The 12,149-nt window shown below is 38.7% G+C and overlaps 1 protein-coding gene across 1 annotated transcript in view; it reads left to right on the top strand.

Annotated features, from left to right (window-relative positions):
- Positions 1–12,149, top strand: part of Npas3 (neuronal PAS domain protein 3) — an 840,673-nt gene that overhangs the window by 762,604 nt on the left and 65,920 nt on the right. Inside the window, exon 7 of the mRNA XM_005377169.2 lies at positions 6,507–6,625. Coding sequence (XP_005377226.1) covers positions 6,507–6,625 — 119 coding nt within the window. The remainder of the gene's footprint in view (positions 1–6,506; positions 6,626–12,149) is intronic.

Below are 12,149 nucleotides of genomic sequence, written 5' to 3'. Positions count from 1 at the left end.
TATATATATATATATACAGTGAATCATGCCAGGTATTTTAGGGTATCAAAGTTAGACTTTCATTACTCCTGCTGCCCTCAAATACTGAGCACATGATTAAATGAAAGAAGTATCTAAATGACTGTGAAAATGCAATATTATTATCATCACGACTTTGGAGTCAGATAAACATTTATCATATTCCTGCTTTGCCATCTACTGACTGGGAGATCTTGGGGAACATAATGATTCTTTTTATATGATACCAAATACTTAGTATTTGTATCTGCAAATGTGGGCTAAATTATGCTTTAGTAAAAATACAATCCCCAAATTACAACAAAGATTTCTTTCTGTAAGGGTTGGCAGGGGATCTTGCTCCACACTGTCTTCTAAGACCCAGGCTGACCAGAGAAGTTGCAGTCAAAAATACTCACTGTGGCAGAGAAAAGTGGCACATCATGACTGCCTCTTGAAAAGCCCGCCTGAAAATAACATGTGACTTTTTCTCCTTTTTCATTGGCTAAAGCAAAACATATGAGCATCCCTCTTATAGTTTAGCTTGAAAATATCCTGCAAAAATCTCATTTGTCTGGAACGTAGCTGGAACATGTACTAATCCACTGATGAGTGTATAGCTGGCTGTGCTATTTGGAGATGAGGCCTGCTCACGAGTTGAGCCACTGAGGGTGTGATCCAGTGGAGTTGTATTCTTGTTTCCAGCTCCTCCTCTCTCTCTGCTTCTGGCTACTATGACTTGAGTAGCTTTTCTCAGGCCCTTCCACCATGTTGTTTCTGCCTTGGAACTAGATGACCATGGACTGAATCCACTGAAATTGTAAGATAAATAATCCCCTCTTCTTTTAAATTATAGGTGTCAGATATTTAGTCCCAGCACCAGGCAATCTGACTAATAAAATCCCCTAAATCTAAGTAATTATGAAATACCATCCCCTCAAATGAAAAGAAAAGCTTTTTTAAGAAATGAACTACTTGTTAAATTTCAATGGACACATACTCATTTGAAAGTCCTAAGAAATATCAATTTCTGGGCCAGGGGTATAGTTCAGTGGCACAGCTCCTGCCTGGCAAGTGCAAGGTCCTGACTTCGATTCCCAGTACAAAAAAAGAATCAGTTTTTAACAAAGTTAACAGCCTATGCCAGTGAAACCATTTTGCTTTATCAAGATAATTGCAAAATGAAACACCACTGACCTTGCCTTGTAAAAGTCACTTTGGGTGTTTGTACTTTGGTTTGTCCTTTGTTCACAGGATATCTGAAGAACAATTTTGAAAAGATTAGTTTAAGCAGTAACATGGGAACAAGAATATACACTTAGCCCTCTATATTCACTGCATCTTCAGATTCACCCAATTGCTAATGAGAGATATTCAAAAAATTACATCTCTATGAATATGTACATACTTTTCCCCTCATCATTATTGCTGAAACAATGTAGTATGAAAACTTCATGTAGCATGTACATTGCATTGGTAGGTAATCTAGAGATGATTTAAAGTACACAGGAGAATATACTTACACAGAGAATACTGTGTCCTTTTATAGAAGGGACTGGAGCATCCATGGATTGGGGGTCTTGGGAGTTCTAGAACCAATACCCCACAGATATCAAGGGATGACTATATTTAACATCATATCTTAAGGACTCATCCACAGTCCACTTCTCCCTTAAAATTAAAAATATCTTACTGTTAAAGAGAGCATTTCTTGATAAAGAGCTCAGTTTTTTGTTTTTTTTGTTTTTTTTTTGGTTTTTCTCCGGTACCGGGAACCGAACTCACGACCTTGTGCTTGCCAGGCAGGTGCTTTTGCCGCTGAGCTAAATCCCCAGCCCCAAGAGAGCATTTCTTAAAACTTAACTTTTCTTTTTTTTCTCCTGCACACACTCAGGACCTGATGGCAGTGAAATGTTTCTGATGTTTGAATACACTGAAAGCATTTGGAGTGTGCTGAAAAGAAAAACCCCCTTTATGCTTCGGTCCCATGCCCTTGCAGGGACCCTGGAGAGAATATCGAAGGTGTTCAGAATGGACACGGCACTAGTTCCAGCCCAGTAAGAACAAGATGGTTCACAGCCACTGTTCCTCCCTCCACCTCCTACACATCTTGCTCCCAATGATAAGGACAGCAGCAGCCCACCACCAGTTATGGAATCATGAACAGTTAAGCAGTAACAAATAGGATTTTACATATGGTGGCATTTAAATGCATACAATTTGTAACGGTTTTGGATTTTTGTAAGCATTTATTAATTTTATAAAACACTGAGTTATGTCTATGGCCATATCACCCTGAACGTGCCTGATCTAGTCTGATCTTGAAGCTATGCAGGGTCGGGCCTGGTTAGTACTTGGATGGGGCACACTGGGTTTCAATGCATATATTTTGATTATATCTATTACCTTCCCTTATTACCACCCTCTCCCTCCTCCTTTTTCCCCTCCTTTTGTCTAATAACAGTCTCCCTTTTACTTTCATGCCATTTCTTTTTAGATTCCACTAGGGAGAACATGCAATATTTGTCTCTCTGATCTGGCTTACTTTGCACTACATGATGGTCTCTGATTCTATCCATTTCCCTGCACGTGAAAAAACTGTGTTCTTCTTTTGGCTGAATAATACTTCACTGTGCATATATACCATGTTTTTTTCTATCCATTCATCTGTAAGTACCTCAGCTGGTTACGTATCTTGGCTATGTTGAATGGTACCACAATGAAAATGATTATGCAGGTGCACTTAAGGGTTTACTGGCTTTAATTCCTTCGGGTATATACCAATAGTGGTATAGCTGGATTAAACTGTAGCTCTATTTTAAATTTTATGAGGAACTTCCATACTGATTTCTATAGTGGCTGTAGTAATTTACAGTCCAGCAGCAGGGAAAAAGGGTTTCTTTTCCCACATCCCTGCCAGCATTGCTTTTTTATAGTCTAGATGTTAGGTTTTTTGAGTTCTTTATATACTGTATTCTGGATTTTAATCCTCTGTTGGAAGAGTAGCTGGCAGAGCTTTTCCTTTTTCCATAAATTGTTTTGTAAAGTTTACAAAATATGCAAAAACTTGACATTTCAGGAACTGAGTTAATTTAGATTTATTGAAAAGTTAAAGCCTTTGAGAGTCAACAAAAAGAATACTGTTTACTTATTTAGAGAGGTTTTTTTAGTACTGAGGGTCTTGTTGTTGTTTCTCAGCTTCTAGTTTATAATTTACAAGTTGAAACTGGCTATGACTGAGCTTTGACCACTTAATCTGGTTTTTCTACAATGTCTCCTGGGTCTCGGGCAGCAGTTAGAACTGCTCTAAATCCCAGGTTTCTAATCAAAGCATGTGGCAATCTTGGCTACCCTCTAAAAGTTAACACAAAAGTGTTTCATCTCTAGTAGGCATTGTAAAATGCTATTTTGACATAAAGTGGTACCACTGTCTCCGGAGAGCACAGGTCCCAAGGAGACTTTTCTCATGCCTGTCCCCTCTTCACTTTTTCCACACACTCCTTCTCATTCCAGTGCCATAGCCCTGCCAACCACCATTACCCTGCTGCCTTGGCTGTCCCCAGCTAGATGCTTCATCACAATGGCCCTCTCTCCTGAGACAATCAGGAAACATCTCTTCTGAAGCTGCTTCTCTGTCTGGCCTGTCACATGCAAATAGTACACCTTTTCACATGAGAGAATATTGTCACAGTTGCAAAAACCCGAGGGTATGTCATAGCTGCTGAGGAAGAATGGGGATGGTGTGTGCGCTGTGAATGAGTTTGTTACAGGATCCTTTACAAGGACAGCGTAGCAGATAGCTTCTGCTCCTTTCCTAGAACCAGGCAGTCATAAGGAAGCAAACTAATTAGAAATCATCAGAAGTCAAGCTCTTTTCCAGATTTCCCAGTCTCCTTCTCACAGACTCCTCATATCCCCTCCTCTTGAAATGAAATTTGAAGACCGGTTGAGATTTTAAATCTCAGCTTCAGTGAGGCAAAACCTGACCTCCGTAGTCCTCTCACACCAGTTGTCCCTGGTGTAATTAACACCACCCTGCATGCTTAGGCAATTCCTATTGTCACAGTGGCGGAGTGATGTACTCCTGCCACAGCTGGGGCGTGATGCAGTGTATGGCTCCACAGCTCCTGAGAAGCTTGTGTCTTCACCCGGTTGGAAGAATCTGTGCTGTGGTCTCTCCTGTATGTATGCAGAGTTTTACTCTGCAATTCCCACACCAAAACAGAAATGATTTGTCATGACACCTGCATTTGCCTTCCTTCTACAGTTAGGCGTTTGCTTCCTTACTGGGTCAGGATATCTAAGACCCCAGCCCCAAAACGTATGTCACTTCTCTGGGAAGTTTCATTTTTCCTCAGCTATTGCAAACACGATCTTGCTGAACAGAGCTGAATTTTTAAGCCTGGGTTTGTGGTGTGGATTCTGATGGCTTCATGTTAGTTCAAGTCTCTGAGGACCAGTGCCAATAAATGTGAAAGGGACAACAATAGATAGGCATACTGTTCCATTTCCACCAGGATGAAAAAACTGCTATAAATTAAGTCTAACCTTAAATGTATAATCTGTCCTTGGGAAGGAAAAAAAAAAAAGGATATAGCATCTTGAAGCTCTCGGCATCCCTTACGAGAAAAAATTGGTTCTAAGGGTCTCTGATCTTGTGTTTTAGTAAAATAGAACTGCACGGCTGACTGACAGTTCTGATCTAAAGCATTTACGTTTAAGTTTTGATCTCTCTGCTTTTGATTAAAACTAATGAGCTCATTTAATTCAAAATGGGAATCTCTGATAAGAGAAATAAGGTTGATGTGATTGGATTAGAGGGGCAAATTAAACTCTTAGAGCAGAAGTTTGTGCTTATATAGTGTATTAAAAAGCTGTTGGCGTATTATGGCGTGTTAGATGATGAGAAAAATTTCATAGTAATTCATATTTAATCAGAAGAAATGAAAGTACTAAATATAACATGGCTGTGCTTTTCCCTCGAGTGATAAAAAGCTGTACATTTAAAATGACATCAGATCCATGCTCTCTATAACAAAAAAGAAAGGAAGAAAGAAAGAAAGAAAGAAAGAAAGAAAGAAAGAAAGAAAGAAAGAAAGAAAGAAAGAAAGAAAGAAAGACATAAGAAGGGAGCATTTGTCAGTTGTTCCATCAACCCAGAGTAAACACAGGAAAACATAGTCTTATTAAGATAAGAATGATAGAAGAAAAGCCCTGGACCACAGGGCTTCTGTTATTACAGTAGCTTTCATTCTACATTTATCAGAGCATCAAGCTTAATATGAGAAATACAGATCACTTACTCTTAGAATCATATGAATTGCATTTCATGATTTAAATTTTAAACTTGTTTTTCCATTTTAATCTATTCTAATAGCTATTTTTACATATACTTATTCTTAAATCTCTTTATTATGTGTATATTTTTATCTCCACTCCAGAGAGAGTTTCTGTTAGTATAGGGCTGTCCAAAACAAGTCCTAATCTTTTTTTGGCCTTTTTTTTTTTTTTTACTTTTGAATAAGAAGACTTTAATATGTAAGAGTAAAACTACAGTATTTATTAAGCTGCAAGCCCCCAAATTAGTTTATTTGCAGGAAGACGTAATTTATAAAATACCTTTGAAGGTTATTCTTGAAGAAAATAGACTCATGTCACCCTTTGTCTCGTTTGCGTAAAGGTTCTTAGAGTAGCAAGATTACACACTACTTCAGTTTCATAAGTCAAAATATGCCTACTTCACCTAAAAACATAGAAAAGGGAAAAGTAACTATTTTAAAAGAGGAAATTTGTTTCTCATATCACAAGGAAAAAAGTGGGAAAAAAAAGACTGTTTCCCATTTGGGGAAGGCTGGGGCAAGATGCCACTTGGACAGGAAGGGGAAGTTGCTGTAAGTATTTTTCATTTCTGTCCGTCTGTGCATACTGTCCTTGTCCCTCTGTCTCGAGGCAATTGAGAAGACCTCATACATTTTGTTCCCCTCAGTGAACACAAACCAACTCAGGATGCTGGGGACGTTACTCAGGACAGGGCTTCCCAGCCTGAGGATTGTGTGGTTTCTGGAGCTCCCCAGTAGGGACTGGTAGAGAGAACAAAGAGCAGTTCCTTACCCTTTATCAGAAGCATGTCTCTGCCTATATCTTGGTTACGACATAAATCTATGGGGACCTCTTTTTTTGCCAACAGTTTTCTGCAGGCATACTAGCCAAGCCTCAAAGTGAATTTCAATTACTTACTTACTGTTAGACTCCACTTAGCGTGCTGCTGCTGCAAGTTAAGAGACCTGAAAAAGTCTAACAACTGGAAAGAAGTTACTTTAGATGTATTAATTTTTCTTTTTCATTTTCTGCAAAGTAAACATTTTCTAAATGAGGTAGATTGATTACTACACTCTTAGCACCCATCCTTCATTTATCTTTAGTGAACTCGAGGATTGCACCTGAGCAGTAGCTGTGAGGCACTGTGTAGAGACCGCAATCACATGTGCATGTATTTTTGTATTCCTCAGTGGAGTCCACCAGCCCCAGTCTGCTAACCACTGACAACACTCTTGAGCGTTCCTTTTTCATCCGAATGAAATCTACTCTGACCAAACGAGGCGTGCACATCAAATCATCAGGATATAAGGTAAGCCGGGTTCTGGGAGTGGAGACATTTCTGTCTCGGCAATCCCAGGTAATTTGCATTGAGTTTGCCAGCTGCTTTGGGTCCATATAATTAACACAGGTGACCTTGAGCAGCCCATAAGGTCCTACTCACATTCTTGTCTCAAGGTGAGCTTCTTTCTACCTCCTGGTCACTTTAGACACTGCAGGCTCTCTAATGCCCCAAGGTCATGTCTTTTCTTAAAACACTGGTTAATAATAGACCAAGTACTTTAGCACCTGCTAGAAATTCACTCTGAATGAAAAAGCGAGCTAATTCACATCGGTCCTTAAGGTGAGGGTTGTAGAACTGCTGCTTTTCTCACTTCCCCTGTCAAATACCCGCTTTCTCTTTAGAGAAGTTGCTATTTTGTTATTGTTTTTTTCTCTTTAAAATAAAAGATTGCTCTTTAGAGAAAGATTGTCCAATCTAATAACATGGTGACCATCTAGACGTGTACATGCAGATAAGAAAATCATGTTGGATTCTAGAAACCTTAATTTTGAAATTAAAATTATTACACATTCAGTCATACCTTGGTACATAGGGAATAGTCAATGTACAAAGTATATGCTCTTCACCAGCAAAGACTAAAGTACAGAGTCAAGCTTTATTGCTATTATTTTTAAGGTTAAGGTTATAAAATTTTTCTAATCTCTAGAAATCCCAGCATTCAGTTACTACAGTAACATAAATTAAGACCTATGAAATTTGTGAAATGCCTTTGGCAACCTGAACCTTTCCAGTTTTCCAGCACACTAACTGATTTCTTCAACAATATGTAGTGCGTGTAGGAAGGCAAACAGGAAGAGAGTGAACCAGCAGTGTGGCCAGCAGAACCTCTCCCACTTTTAGACTTCGAACTCCAGACAACTCAGTTTTTTAGGGCGACCATCGCTTTGTTAGAGGGGATCATCAAGCCTTAAAACCTGTATGTAAGACATCAGGAGACTCGCAGCTGTATAAAGTCAGAGGAGGGCACCTTCTCTGACATTAATTCTTCAGAAAAAAAAGAAAAAGAAAGAAAGGAGGTGGGGAGGCAGAGCCTTCCAAGGGCGACCTTTAGCGCAGCTGTCCTACAGGCTGAAAGGCATGTGGTGCATAACCTTGACCTTTTCCAGTTGTAAAGTTCTAAAGTGGTGAGTGGGCAGCTCTGCCTGCAGTAGCTTCACCTTTTTGAGTCTTGTTGCAAAGATTCAAAGTACTGTAATTTGGGGAAAGTAAAACCTTTGTGCCTAAGACCTTACGACCATGTTGTATTTCCCTGTCTTACTGAACACTATGCATTTATTAGTTGTTAACTGTATAGCATTAGCAAGTTTGGACTTTTGTAACAGACTACAGATGTCAAGACTATTATTATTTTAATACCAGAACGAGGCATTCTTTACATTCCAGAGCTTAGGAGCCATGAGGTTTCCTTTCAATTCCTGCTTTTCTGTCTCAGCATCTTTCTTCACATTTTATGGCTTTTACTGACTTACAGAGGCGTACCCCTGGTGTAAGAAGTGAGATATGCTCTGAAAAAGCAATTGTTAGCATAATTCAGTGTCATTAGATAGTTTAATTTTTATTCTTTCATACTACAAACTAGAGGTTACAAAGCTTTGCACATTTTTGGATCTGCAAATAAAGCACATGTATAGGTAAAAACAAATGGAGAAAGAGTTTGTCTAGGCAAGAGCCCAAGTTATCTTGTGTTGTTTGTTTGATTTGCCATACAGGCACCTCAGTAAAACTGTTTTTCCTGCCTGACCTGAACTTAGACAAATGAATGTGTTATACCAACAGATCATCCATTCATTCAGAAAAGATTTATTGAGTTCCTACTATGGAACATGTTCTATATCCTGAAAGCCCAGCAATAAACAATAAAAAGTGCTGTCATGGTGCTTACATTCTAGCAGCAGGAGATGGACTATCACAAGTAAATAAAGAAGGTAATTTCAAAGAGTGCTGAATATTAAATAACAACAAGTAACATCAGGTAGTCCTACCGGTATGCTGGGCTTGATAGTTTACATATTTTAGCCTTCACAATAATCCGACAGAAAATATTCTTACTGTTTTCATTTTACAGATAAAGAAACTAAGGCTGAGAGTGTCTTTAGCATATACAATACCACATGCTGAATTAGCAGAACTTGAAACTGGGGAGTCTGGCTCCACATCCCATGCAGTTAACCACCAGGCTACGCCACTATTCAGAGTGAAGTGACAAGACAGGGTGTGATGGGAGCTGTGGAGAGCACTTAAGAGAGGAGGATCACAGAAAGTGATCCTATGAGGAAGTGACATGATTTATGAGTGATGAATGAAAAGAACCACCGTGGAAGAAAAGGAAGAAAAATGTTTATGAAGCAACTTGAGTTTAGGATTAAAGATAACATTGCTCCAAAAGGGGCCTCTGCGAAACAAAATATTTAAAAATGAAACCTTGAGCAAACAGGGCTGAAAAAAACTTAGAAGCTATTACAGACCCCATCGAACAATGTCATATTAATGAGCCCATACTCCTAACATATCCTGTCAATGAGTCTTTGTCACCAAGCGTGGAGGTGCACACCTGTAATCCCAGCACTCAGGAGGCTGAGGCAGGAGGATCTTTGCAAATTTGAGACCAGCCTGGGCTACAAAATGAGCTCAAGGCCAGCCTGACCTGCATAGTAAGACCCTATCTCAAAAAGACAAAAAAAAGTCTTTCTCAAGGTGCTATGAAAGGCTTTACCCATTGCCTTTTTCCTTTCACCGGAGCTACTACCTACAAGAATTGATTCATCTGCTGTCCCCTACTAAGATGACTCATGTAACAGACCCAGCCATTCCCCTCTCTTCCTCTGCAGTGAACGTCCCTCATTAATTAACCTTGTCTAGAAGTTAGTGGAAAAGCTGATGAGAACCTATGACGTTATATACCTGAATAACATCCCTGTGTATCTGTTCATTCTCAGTACATAAATCTAGCATCTTATAAAACATTCCAATAAAACTGATAATCACCCCACCACCACACAATAAACACAAATAAAAAGAAACAGCAATGATAATTTCTCTGTACTCTCAGTATTCCCTTTAATTTACTTCCACTGTATGCATCTTTCCTTTCTCTTAGTTACACACCCAACATGTTAAGCTTTGTCTTATGCAGGTCATTATATTTCTCTCCATTTTCTTCTATGACCATGGCACGTGGACTTTTCTTACTTTCTCCATCTGTTTATCTGTTGTTGTAATCCTCACTGACAGTAATCACAGGTACAAAAGTACCACTGATTAAACACTGACATGCACTATGCCAAATATTTTATACTCTTTTTTAAATCTGTAAGTCATTATTATTTAAAAATTTCCCCTCTACATTCTATTATCACGCCCATATTGCAGATAGAAAAACTGAGACCTTAATAGGTGAAATCCTTACTTAAGAGCTACTTATAGCTCTTAAGTAGCTACTGAGAAGCTAAACTTGAATCCAGGCAATTAGACTCCAGAGTTTTCCCTTTCCGCACCTCTGCTTCACTGCTTGTCGTTAAAGTTCAAGGAAAGGCTCAAGATGAGATGTACCTTAACTAACACATGAAAAGTTAATTTAAGCTTCTAAAAGAAAGAAAACTTTCTTGTCTAAGTGTTCAGTGTGCAGCTCACTGTATCCCACTGCACTAATGTATCAGTGCTTGGCAATTTCAGCGTGCCCAAGGAGTTACTGAGATTTACTTTCCTTTCCCGGACTCTCATGTCTGCTTGTGTACAGGCCGAGCACTGCTAATCCAAACATCCTAGACTATCACCACCATATGCTCCAAAGTCAGAAACTTCTGAGCACTGACTTAACACAAGTAGAAAATTCCACACCTGACCTCATGTGACAGGTCTTAAAAAACACTAAAAACATTCTATCAAACTGCTTTCCTGTGTATATAAGGTATATATGAAACATAAATGGATTTCCTATTCAAGCTTGAGTTGCATCCCTAAGATATTTCATTATATATGTGCAGATATTGCAAAATCGGAAACAACCATTTCAGATAAGAGATACTCACTGTGTACCTCATAACCAAGAATTCTAGCCAAAGGAGTGTCAATCCCCATCTGTTAATTGAAGCACAGAGTGTAATATAAATTGTTGTGGCTCAGTTTGCCACACACTCCATCCTTAGGAAAGTTCCCCTCTCTCATGAAGTTCCCCAGCTATGAGCTGACTTTCAGTTGTTTCCGTCTTCATTTACTTTGAAATCCACAGTAGTGTGTTATCTGGTCGGCCACTTTTTGTGCCGTAAGGGCTTCCCTGTTGTTTAGGTCTCTTTGTTGGTCACATATCTTTACATAACACAGTTCTCATTTAAATTGCCTTGCACCGGTATTGTGCCTTCTTGATTAGGGCTATGTGTGGAAGAACTTACTAGGTGTAACACATGGGGTAAAAGGAAATATGTAATCAGGGAAATTATAGAAGTGAAGACTAATTGGGGTCAACTCCTTAGCGCCTGTCTTTGGAGGGTAGTTTCCTTCCGGGTGGGACTTTCGGTTTTCTAATCTACTCTTAAATGCCCACCAGCACCACTGTTGTTTCTAGAGTAAATACTCCCCACACACTGTGATGTCCTAACTGAAATGACAGTAAAACAGTCTAGACTGGGAAATAACAAAGGAAAAAACACTGTCACATTTTATATGATGCTGAGAATGTCTCTGAACTCTTCAGGGGTGAAACCTGCAAATGCAAGGAGTTCCCACTGTGACGTGCTAACTCATTACTAAACAAAGATGTGCAAAGTCAGGATTATTCAAAGTAAAAATCCCTCACCTAGAATGACTTGAGTATGGATTTGCTAGGAGCTAAGTGTTCCACTAAGTGACTTCTGAAATCCTATCTAGTCTCCCTGTGGTATAAAAAGTCAGAAAAAAGAAAATACGGTAGTTGGTAAATTCACTGATTTGTTAGGATTTCTGATAAACCTCAGTTTTAATTACCTATAGCTAAACATGAAGTAACAAAAGCAATAAATTAGAGGGTGCAAGTTAGCTCTCACCTTATCTAAACACAAACAGTTGTCCTTTGAATTAGAAACATCTCTTGTTTGTTTTTAAAATTTTATATTTTTACCTGATCTGGGGCATGAGGTGCACACAGAATTTTAACAGTGATTTTCTTCAGTTTGGATGTCATAGATCTCTTTTAAAAGATTTGATAAAATCTATAGATCCTCTCCTAAAAGTAAATTTGTTGTGCTGCGGTAGGTTCTTAAATCCTTGAAGTTTATCCATTGATCTCAAGTTACAAAATCTTATCTAATATGATGATATCTTCAGTATTTTTTTAAAACTTAGCATATCTTATCCTTCATATTTCAACAATATTACAACAACTCTTTCCTACCTCATTTTTCCCTCCCATTTATTCATGAAGTATTAATATAAAAGTTCTATGCCAAAATGCCTCAAATCCTACACAGCAGAAGGATAAAACTCAGATTTACATTCTGATCTCCTTGTGCAAATAGGA

Source organism: Chinchilla lanigera, unplaced genomic scaffold (assembly GCF_000276665.1).
Source record: "Chinchilla lanigera isolate Chin_1 unplaced genomic scaffold, ChiLan1.0 scaffold00008, whole genome shotgun sequence".
Classification (NCBI taxonomy): domain Eukaryota; kingdom Metazoa; phylum Chordata; class Mammalia; order Rodentia; family Chinchillidae; genus Chinchilla; species Chinchilla lanigera.
This window is presented reverse-complemented; position numbering and strand designations above follow the sequence as displayed.